A 17248-nucleotide genomic window follows, 5' to 3' on the forward strand; every position below is an offset into this window, starting at 1 on the left:
CTGTTCTCACATTTGGCCAAGTGTATCTCGTACACAATAAATCATCTTTCTCACTGTCTCAGCTGAAGAATCAAAAGCTAGATAGACAGACAGACAGATAGATAAAGGCAGAGTCCCCACGGATGTGGTTAGCACTCCAGAGACAGAGGCAGGCAGGTCTCTGTGAATTTGAGGATATCTAGTTCCAAGCCTGCCAGGGCTACACAGTGAGACTTTGTCTTGATAAATAAATAAAGAAACTTTTTTTTAAAACAAAATATCTATAAAGTGCCAGGTATGCTATACATTTCTATATTAACAGCACTTGGAAGGTGAAGGCAGGAGAATCAGGAATTCAAGGCTAGCCTCAGCTACATTAGGAGTTCAAAGCTAGCCTGGGCTATGTGTGACCCTGTATCAAAAATGTGTAAGTGTAAATCAGCACTCAGGAAGCAGAAGCAGAAGATAGGGAGTTCAAAGCTAACCTAGACAATATAGTGAGTTCCAGGCCAGCCTGGGCTACAGAGTAAAACCTGTCTCAGAAAATTCCTTTTTGATTTCATAAAAAAAATATATGAGATCAACTTATTTTGCAAATTTAAAGATGGGAATACAAGAGTAGTCACATAGAAAGGCTCACACTGCAAGACAGAGCTGTGCAGTAATTGGGACCCACCCATAGTTCAGGCTGATCCCAAAGTCCTATTCTTAGCTCTGACTAACTCAACCTCAGACTGGCTGGGTTCCCGCTGGGGCTATGCTGCTGACAGTTGGATAACCATGGCCAACTAATCACTGCTGACTCCAGTGTCCTTGCCTACAAAGTGCCAACTGTGTGGTGAATACACTGGCGCAGCATGGGGAGGAAAGGGGTGAGGAGGGGCCAAAGGATCAGAGAGGCACTGGGGCTGTGGCAGCAGTCCAAAGATCAACTGTGGATTCCCAGGCCCGTGTGGGATTTGGGGCAGTGAAGTTTTAAAAAATAAACAAAATCCTATGATTTCTGGAGATTGGGAACCTCATAGTCTCTCTCTGCTTTAGGAACTGAATTTTCTGCCTGAGATGTTTATCCATCTTTCACCGAATTCTACTGGCTGGTGAAAGTTCTGATAGCAAGCACTCACGCACCCGCCCTGTCCACCTTACTGTGAGCAGGGTGTGCTGTCCTTCTCACTGCTGGCAGGCGGGTAACCTGAGTGCTCTATGTGACTGACTGCTCTTTGCACTCCACTGACCTACCACAGGATGAGCACACCCGAGGAACCAACAGCCAGGAGCAAAAATGCCCTGCTCAGCCAAGTTTTAACTAGTAAGACTGTAGTCGATGCACAGCCAGGACCATGAAAACAAACGCCTGTTGTTATAGCCACGGAGACTGAACCAGGTTTGTGTGGTGCCTATGCCACAGTATTATCCCCAGATAAACTCACTGAGGCATGTTTCTAAAAGCTGTACCTGCTTCGGTGTCTCCTACAGAAACGAGACCTGGCGAGGTCCCCCCATCCTCTCCACTCACTCCATGTGTCTGACCAATTGGAATCACACATTTGATTGTGGAAGATTTTGATGGATTTCTTCCTTCTGAGGATAGAGACCTGTTGGCTTTACATCACCAAAGACTAGCGCAGATGTATCCTAGATGCTTGTAGGTGAACCGTGGGTTGGTAGGTTCATGAGTGAGATGGATGAGTAAGACAGACTGGAAAATCTTCACCTGCCTGCATCTCCCCATTTCTTGGTGCCTAATTTCCAACCATGCTAATTAAGTAACTTCATGGGACAATTTCCTCATTGTCTGAAATTTCCTAAGAGACCTCAAACAGAAAAAAATTCAACTAAGGCACTCTCAGATTTCTGACCCCCATAATGGAAGACATCATGAGTACTTCTTGCTTTAAGCTGCTAGATTGTAAGTCATTTATCACAAAGCACAGATAAAGCCTGTATTCACTTTGAGGCCCAGTACTCCAGGAGAAGGGTCTTATATCTTGGTCTGGTTCCTTCTGGAACTGCAGAGGCACTTCAGAATCCAAATGTCAAGACACAAACCACAGACATAGAGCCAGGCTGCCTGTGTGCCCACAGGCTGTTTATTATCCAAGAGGAAGGAGGAGAGGGAGAGGAGGAGAAAACAGATGCCCCTTGGGGCTCAGGAGAAAGTGAACAGAAAGGTTCCTCTTCTTCCTCTTGCCACTGACCCAGAAGACTCCAGCTGCAGAGATCTCAGGGGTGGCATAGGGGCCTCCAGGAGGCCTGGCAGCTCTGCTGTTGGCTGGGGACAGAATCCCCACAGCGGCAGGTCCCGGGGTCGGAATGGCTTCTGTGTACACAAAATATCTCTCTTCAAAAGGCACTGGTGGAGGTGAGCAGTGGGAAGGCTGCCTCATCGCAAACCAACTCACTGTCCCAGGTCTGAGTCCTGTTTCCCAAGACCAAGCCGGCCTTCCTCAGGCTGGTCTCTGAGGCCCTTGTTCCCCTCCTCTCCTTTCCCTCAGCCCAAAGATGAGTAGGCAGTCGGCAGAAGGACAAGTCAAGCCACCGGGTAAATGGTCCTCTTCAGGACTAGTGCATCTGACAACTTCTAGGCCAAGAGCCCCAAGCGGGTGACCTTGGCCGAGAGGAAGGAGTGGATGATAAAGACCATAGTTTTAGGACACGAATGCAGGTCCAGCTGCTGCAGAATGGACAGAGAAAAGGATCAGGGGTTCTTTCCAGCCTGGCCTCCAGGATAGCATCCCCACCCCCAGGATGCAGAGGTGGCCCCCCACTTACGATCTCTCCTTCAGCACCCCCAAAGTCCAGGAAAAGGAGACTCGTGCCATCATCTGATGACATCTGAAGCTTCTCGAAGGGCTGTCGGAGCAGCACGGCTCGGCCTGCTCCTGGCTCAGCTGCCCACAGCGTGAAGCCCTTGTCAATGTGCACAGAGAGGTTACAAGGACGACCATTCCACGTGCAAGCTGCAGGAGAGTAGTGAACCACTCTGAGGCTACTCCAAAGACTGCAAACCCCTCTCAGTTTCAAAAGCAGCCCCAGAATCTGGCTTGATTTCCCCCAAATATGGGAGGCTCACTCTGTCGTGACACCTGAACAACAACCTGCCCAGTCACCCTATCCTAAAATACAGAAGAGAATGCCTTCAGAGAACCTACACCTGCAACTAGCCTGACTTCTAGCCCGACTTCTAGCTTGGGCTAGAAGGCTCCATGGGAGAGGATCTATCATGTGCAAGGTCTTGGGTTCAATTCTCAGCACAATAAAAAAATGAGAGTTCATTTCTGGTTACATTAAATCTATGAAAATTAAAGTGAGTAATTTAGATTGACATATAAAAAAGTATTGTTTACCTGAAATTCAAAGCTAACTGGTATACTATCTTACCTATAGCCCCACCCCCAAGACAGGGTCTCACTGTGCAGCCCTGGCTTGCCTGGAAATTGCTGTGTAGACCAGGCTGGCCTCAAACACACAGAGATCTGCCTACTTCTGCCTCTCACGTGCTAGAATTAAAGGTGTATGCCACCATGTATCCTCACGAGCAGAATCGCAAGGATAACATACTAAAGACTCTAAGAAAAAATGTCTCCCTTCCTCTCAGAGCAGGGACCTCTTAAAAGGCCAACCTCCATTCATTATTCCCATCCAGAAATGTCATAAAGAAAAATACTTGAATGCCTCTAGGCACAAGAGGCTCCATCTGGCACACCTGTAGACACTTCTTGTACACCTTCGGCAGCCCGGTGACAGCCATCCACCAGCTGTCGGGTCCAGGCTGCCAGATCTTGTGGTGACTCCACACTGAATAGGTGAGTGTCCACACCATGACGTGTGCCCGTGCGCAGGGCAAAGGAGAGTTCTGCATCGTAGGGCACTGAGCCCTTGGAAGGGCCCGAGTGCACCAGCCTGTATGCAGAGCAGAGGGACAAGCATGAGGTTCTGAGGAGGGGTGGGACGGGCCAGGGCAGTGACCTGCATCCTTCAGTGTCTTACAGAGGACAGGAATTACAGAGGGTGTGTCTCCTCCATCTTCCCCTTACTCTCGATTCAACCTTGGTGGAGTCCTCACAGATACCGTTCCCTCCCTATCCCCCGCATGGCTCACTCTTTCACGTTTTGTTCAAATATTCCCTCCTCTGAGAAGATCTGTCCAAAACAGTTCCTTTGCCGCTCACTAGCCTGACTTTACATCAGGACTGCAGAAGTTATGCATTTTGAATGCTTCTGCTATTTGAGCAGGGCCTCACTATTCAGCTTTGGCTAGCCTGGAATTCACTTTGTAGACCAGGCTGATATTGAACTTCCCTGGAGCCTCCAGCGTCTACCTCCTAAGTACTAGAATTACAGGTATGTGCCCCCACACCCAAATGAAATCATATATTTTACTTATTAGTTTCAACAGGCTTTTGCCTTTTTCCCTAGAATGTCTCTACAATGAAGTTTTTGTCTATTTTATACAACACTACTTTCCCATCAATTTAAACTATGAGCACATAGTAGCTGTTTAATAAATAATTGTCTTAATTAGCAAATCACTTGATTAGGCAGGCAATCCAAAACCTGCCACTTGTCCGCTGGCCCAGGACCCAATCCAGAGAGAGGAGACATGGAACAAGAGTCCCAGACCTTGCAGCTTGATTCTCATTCGCTGCTGTGGCCTTAGACAATTCACTGGCCCTGTCTGGCCAGCAGACCTCTAAGTTCTGGCCCTTAGCGTTCCTCTGATCCTCACTCTACCTACTCTGTTTCCCTTTGGAGCTTCTACTGAAGTCCCACACTCCAGCCCTGAGCCTCAGACCCAACAGTCCCCAAGCTTCTGAGCCACATTCCCTATGCTTCCTACATATATTCCGGACCTGACTCAACATCTCGCTGATGACTCAGCATCTCGTTGAGCCTCCTCCATAGGCACCCTCACTCCAGTCCCACTGCCCACACTAACACACACACTCCAAACCTCCTATTCATCCAGGACGCCTCCTGCCCTCTCCCATCTGGCAAGCGCTGAGCCTGTGTGTTCCCACCCATGCACTTTCTACTGCAAATGCCACTGTTCTTCTCCATATGCTTCCTACACACACACACACACACACACACACCACACACACCCTTCCCTCAGCCCATGTCTCCCAAAGATGTGACAGCCTCGCAGCTACTGCCCTCCCCTCCCCAGTATAAGTCCTCTGTGGCAAGCGTGTCCTCTATAACACAGTTGCAGTCTCCAGACTCCCCAATTTAACCCCTCCAGTGACTGAGAAGCTGGCTCAGTGGGTAAAGTGCTTACTGCTCAAGCATGAGTTTGGGTCCCTAGCATCTGTGTAAATGCCAAACACAGTAACAGACACCTGCAGCTCTAGTGCTAAGGGAAGCTGAGACAGGGACCACTGGCCTGTCAGTCTAGCCAAAACAACAAGCTCTGAGTTCAATGAGAGGCCCTGTCTCTAAAAAATAATATGGAGTGGGCGTGATAACACATGGCTTTAATCCCAGCACTTAGAGGCAGTTCCAGGTCAGCTTGGTCCATGTACAAATTCCAAACCAGCCATGGATACATAGTAAGACTCTGTCTCACAAAAATTAATATAAATATGTATATATACAAACATGTATATATACACAAAAACACATATGTATATATGGTAAAGCCAAATGTGGTGGCATATATCTGAATCCTCAGGACTGGAAGGGGCAGAAAGGTGGATCATGTGAGCTTAATGGCTAGCCAGTCTAGCCAAAAATAGCAACCTCTAGGTTTGGTGAGAGACAAAGTCTCAAAAAATAAGGTAAAGCTAAATAGAGAAAGGTACGTGAATATGACATCTGGTTTCTATATCTGTATGCGCGCGCACACACACACACACACACACACACACACACACACACACACACACACACACACACACAAAATCCTGCTAACACAATGTTCCTTCACCAGACAGCAGCTCCAACTTTTTCCCCCCAGTTCCCATGTGGATTCTGCATCTGGTTCTGCCACATTCACAGGTCATGAACATGCTCTACCTAAGACCTCTACCATCCTTCCTCAAAAGCCACAGTTCTCATTCATCAAAGTCCATTTGAAATGTTACCTCCTCCTTAAGTCTTCCCTGGCCAAGCCAGACAGCTAAGTGTCTCCTATAACCTTCAATGTAATGGCTAGACATACATAATGGTTATTCTGGGTCTGTCTCCTGATTCTGGATTGTGCCTGAGGGCAGTGACTATTCATGTCATTGTGTCTCCCCTGAACCACGCCAGTATAAGATGTGTCAGTAACTGAGTGACAATTAGCACTTCACATTTTTCTGCTCTGAGCCTCAACTTTATAAATGGGGAAAACTGTGGCTATGAGGAGCAGAGCTTGCTTCAGATCACCTGGGAAATAGCTGGAGGCAGAACAGCACTGGAGTGTGGCCCATCTGGAATACCACCCTCCCAAGTCTGAGTCTGACACTGAGTGCAACCCAGTGCCCCTGCTCTTCGGTACCTGGTGGCAATGAGCGGGGCAGTACGGGCTGGCCTGCTCAGGGCCTCGCGAGTCTGGGGGAGAGAGCAGTAGAGGAGCAACTCCTTCTCTGTCAGCAGGGCCAGGGTTGGGGCTGTTCCTCCACTGGGCAACTGCAAGTGAAACGATAATGAGAAGGGATGGAAGGAAAGAGGTCAAAGGGCCGGGAGGGCATGGGGTGATAAGGGGTGACAGAAATGGGGTCCAGCAAGCACCTGTTCTGTCAGCCAGCCAATCTGCTTGATGTCCTGGCTCCCAGCTGTACCTGTGGCTGTCAGCAGTGCCTGCAGCTCATCCTTGACCCAAGGTATGAAAGTGCTGATCTGGGCGTGGATGGCACCTGCCCATAACCTTGCACTGGCCTCATCCTTGGCCCTCAAGAAGAGGGTGTCCTGGCCATCTGCTGCCCAGATCTCCAGATACCTGAAGGCACAATGGGATAAAAGACAGGACATGTCACTGGCCAGCTATCCAACTCAGACATCTAGTCCAAGAAGCCCACCCACTGCCAAACTGGAAGAAACCACACAGGGTGTCCATGAGACATAAGGACTGTGTTTGCTGCTAGAACCCCAGCCACAGGTGTCAGAACCTCACCAGGATCTAGAGACAAAAAACTACAACACACACACATCTATACACAAATTTCTAGATGTCTACCCAAACATGTGCCAGGAGCCACAGTTATGGCATAAGAACCCAATACCCTTTTCTCCTGGCTTCTATGAAAGGTTCCTGCTGAGCTAGCTTTTCAGGCCTCCCTGTTGCCTAGAATCTAAGGCATTTATATACTAATAGAGGAAATATATTAAGAATCTTAGGAGATCAAGTTTACTTATAATAAAGACTTTGGTTAAGTGGTTCACATCTGTAATCAAATCAGGCTGAGGCAGACAAGAGCAGACTAAAGAGATTTCATCTCAAAAGAAAAGAAGAGAGCTGGACGGTGGTGGTGCACACTTTTAATCCCAGCACTGGGGAGGCAGAGGCAGGTGGATCTCTGTGAGTTGAAGCCAGCCTGGTCTACAGAAAGAGCTCCAGGACAGGCTCCAAAGCCAAAGAGAAACCCTGTGTCGAAAAACCAAAAAGAAAGAAAGGAAAGAAGGAAGGAAGGAAGGAAGGAAGGAAGGAAGGAAGGAAGGAAGGAAAGAAGGAAGGAAGGAAAGAAGGAAGGAAGGAAAGAAGGAAGGAAGGAAAGAAGGAAGGAAGGAAGGAAGGAGAGAGAGACAGAGAGAGAGAGAATAAGAGAAGAGAGCAGAGCAGAACAGTTGGGCAGTGGTGTCACACTTGGGAGGCAGAGACAGGTGTATCTCTGTGAGTTCAAGGCCAGTCTGGTCTACAGAGCAATTTCCAGAGAAAGCTACAAAGAAACCCTATCTCAAAAAAAGCCAAAAAAAAAGGAAAGAAAGAAAGAAAAAGAAAAAAGAGAGAGCAGCAGCCAGGTGTGAGAGCAGCAGCCAGGTGTGATGGCCCCTTCTGCAGTGTCAGCACTTAGAAGACTAAGGCAGAAAGATCAGAAATTCAAAATTATCACCAGGGAAGTCAAGATGTCTCCGTGGGTAGAGGCACTTGCAGCCAAACCCAACAACCTGATTCCCAAGACCCACATGGTAGAAGAGAACCAACTCCTAAAAGTTGTCCTCTAACCAACACACATACACTGTGGCTGCACATATGCATGCACATACAAAATAAACAAATATATACATTTAATTCAACATTTTAAAAGACCGAACTACTTAAACTTTACAGACCCTGTCTCAAAAAAGAAAAAAACAAACAGGTTGGAAAAAGAGAGAAAATGAGTAGAGAGAAAAGAAACAAAAAGCCACGCCATAGAGAGAGCTGGGCATTGGTGGCACACACCTTTAATTGCAGCTCTCAGGAGGCAGAAGCAAGCAGATTTCTGTGAGTTCAAGGCCAACCTGGTCCCAGTTCCAGGACAACCTCCAAAACCACAGAGAAGCCCTGTCTCGAAAAAACAAACAACAAAAAAAGTATAGAGGGAGAGTAACAGTGGTACTGGAAAGGTTTTCTAAAATGTTTTGTGTTTCATTGAAGATTCACTCCCCTTTGGATTTCTGTACTACATGAAATAGGGCATGTAGCTTCACCCGGGCCTTCCTCTGCTGCAGAGCTAAAAGCAAAGGACTTGAGTTCATGGCTTCCCTTGCAGTGATGCCAGCCACATGACCCAGTCAGTTCTAACCACTGCGGCTTTGACAGAGTCTCTGGAAATCAAAGGTAAACCTTTACAAAGAGACTCCACCAAATCCACCCCTCCCTACACACCCTACTTCTCCCAGAACAAGGATGAAATTCAAAATACCAGATGTGGTAGTGCATCCTATAATCCCACTGGTGAAGTGAAAGCAAGAGGATCTGAAGTTCAAGGTCCCTGAGCTACACAACAAAATTAAGAATAGCTCCGGCTACTTGAGACCCTTTCTTAAGAAGAAAAAAGCCAAGGAGAACCAAGATTGGAAGCCAGGGCTCCTCCCTAAGCCAAGTTCCTGCTCACCTGTTAATTTCCCAGAGGAAGAAGAGACAAATGTCGTTGGTGGCACACACCTTTGATCCCAGCACTCAGGAGGCAGAGCCTGGTCTACAGAGTGAGTCTCAAGGCAGTCAGTCAGGGCTATACAGAATACAGAGAAACCCTGTCTTGGAAGAGAGAGAGACAGAGAGACAGAGAGAGAGAGAGAGAGAGAGAGAGAGAGAGAGAGAGAGAGAGAGAGAGAGAGAGAGAGAGAGAGAGAGAGAGAGAGAGAGAGAAAACAAGCAAGGCATACCATAACCCTAGAGGTAAGTCATGCATCCATTTGACCCAGTTGTGAAGCACCTGCTTCGTGCCAGCATGGATGCTGGTATGATGTTTGTCACTTACATACAACACAGATATCTTTCGTTTGTATTATCTGAGTGCCTCCCCACGACAGCCTCACCTGGGTTCCGGGTCATTGGGAGTGCACCTCCTTGAGACATATGCCATCTTCAAGGATATATGTTTGGCCTCACTGAGGTTCCGAGGCTGGGGACCGGGGGATGAAGGCTGACGCTGAAGAGGCGAGGCAGGAGGTGAGTCCCAGCCAACTGAGGTCCCGCCAGCAGAATTCTTGAAATACGGTGAAACCTCCTTCATGTACTTAACTGGCAAGAAGAGAGGCCACCTGTTATCACTGCTGCATGAACTCCATGTAGCACATATCACAATTGTCACTAGTTAATTAAAAGCTTACTTTATGAGGCTGGAGAGATGACCCAGTGGTTAACAGCACTGGCTGCTCTTCCAGAGGAAACACACACACACACCTTAAATGTTTAATGTTTTTAAAATGATGCTTTAAAGCAAAACATCTTCCAGGCATGGTGATATCAGTCAGAAACGTCAGGAGTTGAGACCAGCCTGAGTGATGTAGCTAGACCTCACCTCAATAATCCTACTTTAAGGCCAGCCTGATCTACAGAGCAAGTTCCAAGACACAGAGAAACACTCACTCAAAAAAAACAAAACAAAAAAAAACAAAAACAAAAACTAAGTCAATAAAATAAGCCATATGTGTAGCACATGACTAAACCAAAAGTTTGAGAGGTAGAAAAGGAGAAATCAGGAGTTTGAGACTAGCCTGAGCCACACAAGCCCATCTCTCCAAAAAAAAAAAAGAAAGAAAGAAAGAAAAGAAAGAAAGAAAGGAAAAAGAAAAAGAGAGGGATGTGTAACTCCAGCAGAATACATGTCTTGCATGTTCAAATCCCTGAGTTCAATCCTTGGTACCACATGTTCACACACACACACACACACACACACACACACACACACACACATGCTCACACACACATACACATGCTCACACACACACACACAAAGAAGGAAGCAATGGAAGAGCAATGAGAAATGGAGATAGAGAATTGTGTGATGGTTCACACCTGTAATCCCAAACTTTAGGAGGCTGAGGAAGGAGGATTGACAAGAATTGGATGCTATAGAGCAATGGCTCTACACCTTCCTAATGCTGCAACCCTTTAACACAGTTCATCATGAGGCAGTGACCCCCCTCAATCATAAAATTATTCCATTGCTACTTTTTTTCGTTTTTTGAGACAGGGTTTCTCTGTCTTGTTTTGGAGCCTGTCCTGGAACTCGCTCGGTAGACCAGGCTGGTCTCAAACTCACAGAGACCCACCTGCCTCTGCTGGGATTAAAGGCGTGTGCCACCAACACCCGGCTCATTGCTACTTTATAACTGTAATTTTGCTACTGTTATAAATCATAATGCAAATATCTGATATGCAGGTTATCTGCTATCCAACCCTATGGAGGTCTGGACCCACAGGTTGAGAACCATGGCTATAGTCCAGGCAGTGGTAGCATGTACCTCTGATCCCAGCACTCAAGAGGCAGAGGCAGAGGCAGAGGCAGGCAGATCCTCTGTAAATTTGAGGCCAGCCTTGTCTATAGAGTAAATTCCAGGACACCCAAAACTACATAGAGAAACCCTGTCTAGAAAAAAAATTTAAAAGGCAAGTAAAAATAAATAAATATAAAATAGAATAAAATAAAAAGTAGAAAGAATGAAAAAGAAGAAGATGGAGAGAAGGAAGAGAGGAAGGAAAGAAGGGAGGAAGGAAGGGAGAAAAGGGAAGGAAAAAGAAAAAGGAGAAAAACTTCTATTACATTCTTGGCCTTCTTTTAATTTTCCTTTTAGATTTACTTATTTTATTTTATGTATATTAAAGTTTTGCTCAAATGTATGTCTGTACACCACGTGTGTGCCTGGCGTCCTTAGAAGTAAGAAGAGGACACCATGTGGGTGCTAGAAATTATGCCCAGGTCCTCTGCAAGAACAAGTGCTCTTAACCGCTGAGCCATCTTTCCAGCCCTGTTGTTGGCCTTTTTGAAACAAAGTATCATACTGGCCTCCTCAACACTGGATTGTAGGCAAGTATGATCAAATCCAGTTAATTTTATTTATTTTATTTTATTTTTTACTTGTTTTGGTTTTGGTTTTTCCAGATAAAGTTTCTATTTGTAGACCTGGCTGTCCTGGAACTCACTCAGTAGACCAGACTGACCTTGAACACAGAGATCTGCCTGCCTCTGCCTGGGATTAAAGGGGAGTGTTACCACCAGTCTCCACCCCCTCCCCCACCCCAGTTTACCTTTATTATCTTTAAGGAACAATAGTTTACAGGTTTATTTCTTTTTTTTTTTTTTTTTTTGGTTTTTCGAGACAGGGTTTCTCTGTATTGTTTTGGAGGCTGTCGGTCCAGCCTGGCCTCGAACTCACAGAGATCCGCCTGCCTCTGCCTCCCGAGTGCTGGGATTAAAGGCGTGCGCCACCACCGCCTGGCTACAGGTTTATTTCTTACATGAGCAGTTATTATCTTAACTAGTATATGTGCCCAGGGACCCTGGCAGATCTGCACATCACTGAGAGGGTGCAGGGGACCGTCTGTGATGGCAGAAATGCGTTGCTCTATACAGTCTTTTAAACAATTCTGTTTGTACTGGTCTCATTCCATGTGCTCATTGCAGTGCACGGCCAGAGGCGACTCTATTGTATAGAGCAGCACATTTCTGCCATCACAGAAGGTCCACTGCACCCTCTTTACGTGGCTAGGCACTGCACGGGTGCAAGTAGCCACAGACACCAAAAGGGGGTCTCAGATCCCCTGGAGCTAGCGTTACAAGCAACTGGGGGTCCACCTGATGTGAGTCCTGGGAACCAAACTCAGCCCCTTTACAAGAGCAGCAGTGCTCTTAAGCGCTGACCCATCTCTCCAGCCCCTGAACACATTAAAAGTGTTTTTACTGCTGCAATTAAAATTAATTTTAAAAACCAGGTGTGGTGGCCCACAAACACCAGTAATCCCAGCACTCAGCAGACAAAAACAGGAAAGTCAGAAGTTCAAGGTCAATATGTACTGTCTACAACAACAACAACAAAAATCGAGTTGGCAAGAGGCTCATCAGGTAAAGGCATTTGCCATTAAGTCCAATGACCTGAGTTTGATTTCTAGAAACTATACCGTTAGGAGGTGAGAACCAACTCCTAAAAGTTGTCCTCTAATCTCAATACAAACACTGTGCCATATCCCCATCCCTGCCCACAAGTAAACAGCAATTTAAAACAACTATAAGTAAACGCAAATAGTTACAGAGAACTAAGGGCAACCACAATGGGCAGGACAGTCCTAGAATATCTACCCAGATCTGCTTCTCTGACACGTGACCCTGCCCTACAAGCTGTGCTAGGACAGGAAAGGAGCCAAAACACTGCCCAACTGGGATCCAGAGAGTATATGCTGGGAGTTGGATGCAGGAGGATCAGAAGGCTAAGATTATATTCAGTTATAAAGCACATTCAAAGCCAGGACACTTGAGAACTGTCTCAGAAGAAACAGAAACAAACCTGGACGGTAGTGGTGCACACCCTTTATCCCAGCACTCAGGAGGCAGAGGCAGGCAGATCTGTGAGTTAAGCCAGCCTGGTCTACAAAGGGAGTTCCAGGACTCCCAAGAACTGTTACAGAGAAACCTGTATAGAAAAGAAAAGAAACAGGAAACAAAAGCTTGAGATTGGCCAGGCATGAGGAATTCAGAGTCATCCTTGCCTCTATGGGGAGTGTGAGATCAATCTGGCCTTTTAGAAGGAGAGAGACAGCCGGGCTGTGGTGGTGCACGCCTTTAATCCCAGCACTCGGGAGGCAGAGGCAGGCGGATCTCTGTGAGTTTGAGGCCAGGCTGGACCAACAGCCTCCAAAACAATACAGAGAAACAAAAAAAACAAACAAACAAAAAAGAAGAGAGACAGACAGAATCTTGAAGAAGCCTTGTGGCAAACACCTGTAATCTTAGCACTTGGGAGAGTCTAAGGCAATTGAATTGTCAAGATTTCTAGGCTAGCCTGGGCTACAGAAGTAGGCCCTATCTCAAATGACTAAAAGGGGGAGCTAAGGAAGGTAATTTTGCTATAGTTGGGAGGATATGTGTGACACTAGAATCTGGGTCTTACTCTTGCCTTCACTGTCACAGCCACAGGAGGGTTGCCATAGCTCAAGTCAACCACTCCTTATGTCACAAAATACAAAGCAAGAAATGAGGAGAACAGCAGGAAAAGGCTGCTTTCTTGCACCTGTCTAACAGGTGCCTGTGGAGGCCTGAGGTGTTGGATCCCCTAGAGCTGAAGTCACAAGGGGTAGTGAGCAACTTTATGTGGATGCTGGGAACCCAACTCCGGTCCCTTGAGGTCAGTGTTCCCACCTGGAGAGAACGCTGTAAGGGCAAGAACTTTATGTGACTCATCTATGTCCTCAGAATCTGGCTGGCTTCTCATATGCTACATGCTCAGCAAACGAACATTTGTCAACTCTGAAGCCAAAGAAACCATTAGAGTCACGCTCGTCCGGCTGTCCCAGAACCAGGTCATCTTTCTCCATCCCCACGGGAATGTACTATAAATGAGGAGTGTTCCAGCTGGTGCCAGAAACAGGGCTTGGATTTCACAGACCAAGTGGCCTCTCCCTGAATGAGGGTGGAAACCTTGGGGCCCCAAAGTTTGGCCACAAACAGTCCAGTTCCGAAGCTGCCTCCCACTCTGATTTCTGTCTGACTCATTGGAGCAGATAGGGTGGGACTGCCTACAGACTATAGCCTCCAGAACTGAGGGACATGACTATGGCTGGTGGCCAGGATCATGGAATCTATGAGGTTAGGCCCAGCCAGAGTCCACATTTTCCTCAGGCAAGTCTCTGGCCCAGAAGCCTGGTAAAGCTCACACAGGAAGCTGAGGAGAATGAAGAAAGCCAGAGGTAAACTCTGGCCCCAGGACACAGGAAGAGTCCACTCAAGGCATTCCACTAGATTCTGCAATGGAGCAAGGTCATACCCCTGCCCAGGTTAACTAAGAACACAGGGTCTCATGTGTCTTGCTAAGAGAGGTCATTTGTTTTGGCTCAATGCAAAAAATGTTCAGAATGCATCCCAGGGCTCAGTAAGTGCCTGTGACTAAATGTCCTGAACTGGAATCTTGGAAAAATCTGTTGGCTAGGCTCAACCTGTTCCCTGTCTGTTCAGAGTGGGTGGTTACTTCCCCTGTTGTAATTATACTATGGACTTATCTTTTTACTAATCTAAGGCCTCGCTACCCTAACCCAAATGTCACAACTGTGAACATAGGTACCCAATCTCATTTTCCAGGGCACACACAGCTTCTACTACAGCATTGACCTACACTAGCTAGCAGAAGAATAACACAAACCAAGTATGATAATGCATGCCTGTAATCCCAGCACTGGTGGCTGAGGCATGAAGAGCAACATCAAGAACCACATAGACCAGGCAGTGGTGGTGCATGCCTTTAATCACAGCACTCAGGAGGCAGAGGCAAGTGATCTCCAAGTTCAAGGCCAGCCTGGTCTACAAACCAAGTTCCAGGACAGCCAGTACTGTTACACTGAGAAACCATCTCTAAAAACCAAGAACCAGAACAAAACAAAACTGTTGGGGAAGTCCTGTTATTTGCCTGTTATTTGTCAATAAAGTACTGTTGAGCCTATAGGAATCTAGATAGGTGGGGCTAGGAGTCCAGGAGGATTCTGGGGAGGAGAAACACAAGAGAGTCAAGATGTAATGCCACGGGGGGTAGGAAACCCGGAACCATTCTCCGGTAAGAGACATACTTAGATTAACAATTATGGGGTAATTACTTAAAGCAGAGCTAGCCAGTAAGAGACAAGCAAGGCCAACAGCTTCATAATGAATATAGCCTCTTGTGTGTTTATTTGGGATTGAAGCAGCTCTGGAACCAGGCTGGCGGGAAGGCTCCTCTCAAGGAAAAAGCTTCTCTTTACACAAAACTATGTAGGGACTGGGAATATGGGTCAGTGGTTAAGAGCATTTGCTGTTTTGGCCAAAGACCCAGGTTTGATTCCCAGCACCCACATGGTGCTTCACAACTGTCCTTAACTCTAGTGCCTAGGGCTGCTCCACCTTCTAAGGGTGCCAAGCACACAAGTAGTATACATACATATGCAGACAAAACAATAATATACATAGAGAAAAAATTAATGTCCTATTTTAAAAAAACTACTTAAGCCAGATAGTGGGCAGGCAGAGGAAGCCAGATCTCTGTGAATTCGAGGCCAGCCTGACCTACAAAGATAGTTCCAGGACAGCCAGGACTATGCAGAGAAACCCTGTCTTGGGGCAGGGAACCCTACCTTCCTTCCTTTTAAATTTTATGTGGCTAGCTAGTGCATGGGTACAAGTAGCCACAGACACCAAAAGAGGGTCTCTGTGTTCCAGGACTGCGACACAGAGAAACAAAATAAAACAAAAACCAACCAAGAAATAAAATAAAGGAAAATTAAAAAAGACACAGTATATATTAGCACATAAAAAATGTTCATGACAAAAGCCTAGACTAACAGGAATTGCTATTATTTTTACTTCTATGTATGTGTGTGTATATGCATGTGACTACATGTGCCTTCAGAGCCCAGAAGAGGGTGGCCCCTCTTCTGTAGCTGTGGTTAACAGTGTGAGCAGCCTGGTATGAGTGCTGGAAACTGAACTGCAGCCATCCGCAGGAGCAGCAAGCTTCCCTAGTCATTGAGCTGTCTCTCCAGCTCTGAGAATAAGTAATGTTTCTTAAGTCCTGCAGCTAAGAAGATTCTGACTCCAATTGAACTGATTTCTATCTGGTTGCAGAGGCCACTATTGCCTCAGTCTTGGATGATATCCTCTTGCTGGGTATTGGTGGCATGCCTTTAATCCCAACACTCGGGAGACAAAGGCAGGCAGATCTCTGTGAGTTGGAGACCAGCCTGGTCTACAAGAGCTAGTTCCAGGACAGCCTCCAAAGCCACAGAGAAACCCTGTTTCAAAAAACCAAAAAAAAATGGTCTCCAGGTTCATTCTGTCTTGTGAATTTTGAGCTTTTCTGCTATGGGTCCTTGGAACTCTGAGGCCAGCCAACTCTGGCCACTCTTCTAGGAGAAAGACACTGCTATGTATCCCATGTGATTTGACTGCACGTGTTAACAGTTTTAAAATGGATGTAGTTAATTTGGGGTTACCTATTCAGCTGAGCTGAGTGTTCTGTGCCCCTTAGGTGCCAGAGGGACTTCTGTCCCTGGAACAGACATAAATGGAACCCCTGTCTAGGACTCCCATGAATGCAAAGACCTGTTATTCTGGCCATTGTTCTCAAGGAGACATTTTTTTGGCTACACACACATAACTTTGGATCATGTGACTCCCCACAGACAAAACTTGGCTTAATCCAACCCTGGCCTGATCTGCAGAACTCAATTGAAATGCTTGTGGCTCTTCCCAGCGAGATGGCTCAATAGGTAAAGGCGCTCACTGTTAAGCCTAATGACCTGAGTTCAGTCTCCACATGCTGGAGGAAGAGAACTGACTCCTGCAAGTTCTTCTCTGACCTCTGCACACATGTATTCATACACATAAATACGCACACAATAAATAGAACTTAATGAAAAATAATTAGGGTTGGGAAGTAGTACAGTGATGGTCCTTATTTTCCAAAACCATCGCCTCCCCACAAGCAAAACAAACAGAAAAACTCCTGGGTCTTTAGACGCAGGTTGCTTGCCTAAAGTCACAGTTTGTCTGGTCTAATTGTGAGTTCCAGGCAAGGGAGGGCTACAGAGTGAGACCCTTTCTCAACAAACAACAACAACAAAAAAAAATCTTTCTCCCATTAAGATCCTAAAACTCAGGCTGGAAGGTGGTGGCAATCC

General features: G+C 46.5%; 1 protein-coding gene across 1 annotated transcript in view; it reads right to left on the bottom strand.

The window, feature by feature from the left end:
• Positions 1 to 2036: 2036 nt before the first annotated feature.
• The window catches only part of Snta1 (syntrophin alpha 1), a 28707-nt gene continuing 13495 nt past the window's right edge, over positions 2037 to 17248 (bottom strand). The window contains exons 3-8 of the mRNA XM_040732806.1: positions 9427 to 9631; positions 6697 to 6904; positions 6464 to 6594; positions 3686 to 3882; positions 2752 to 2939; positions 2037 to 2653 (exon numbers count right to left, since the gene is read on the bottom strand). Coding sequence (XP_040588740.1) covers positions 2561 to 2653; positions 2752 to 2939; positions 3686 to 3882; positions 6464 to 6594; positions 6697 to 6904; positions 9427 to 9631 — 1022 coding nt within the window. The 3' untranslated portion in view covers positions 2037 to 2560. The remainder of the gene's footprint in view (positions 2654 to 2751; positions 2940 to 3685; positions 3883 to 6463; positions 6595 to 6696; positions 6905 to 9426; positions 9632 to 17248) is intronic.

This window comes from Mesocricetus auratus, unplaced genomic scaffold, assembly GCF_017639785.1.
Source record: "Mesocricetus auratus isolate SY011 unplaced genomic scaffold, BCM_Maur_2.0 Super-Scaffold_100028, whole genome shotgun sequence".
Taxonomy (NCBI): domain Eukaryota; kingdom Metazoa; phylum Chordata; class Mammalia; order Rodentia; family Cricetidae; genus Mesocricetus; species Mesocricetus auratus.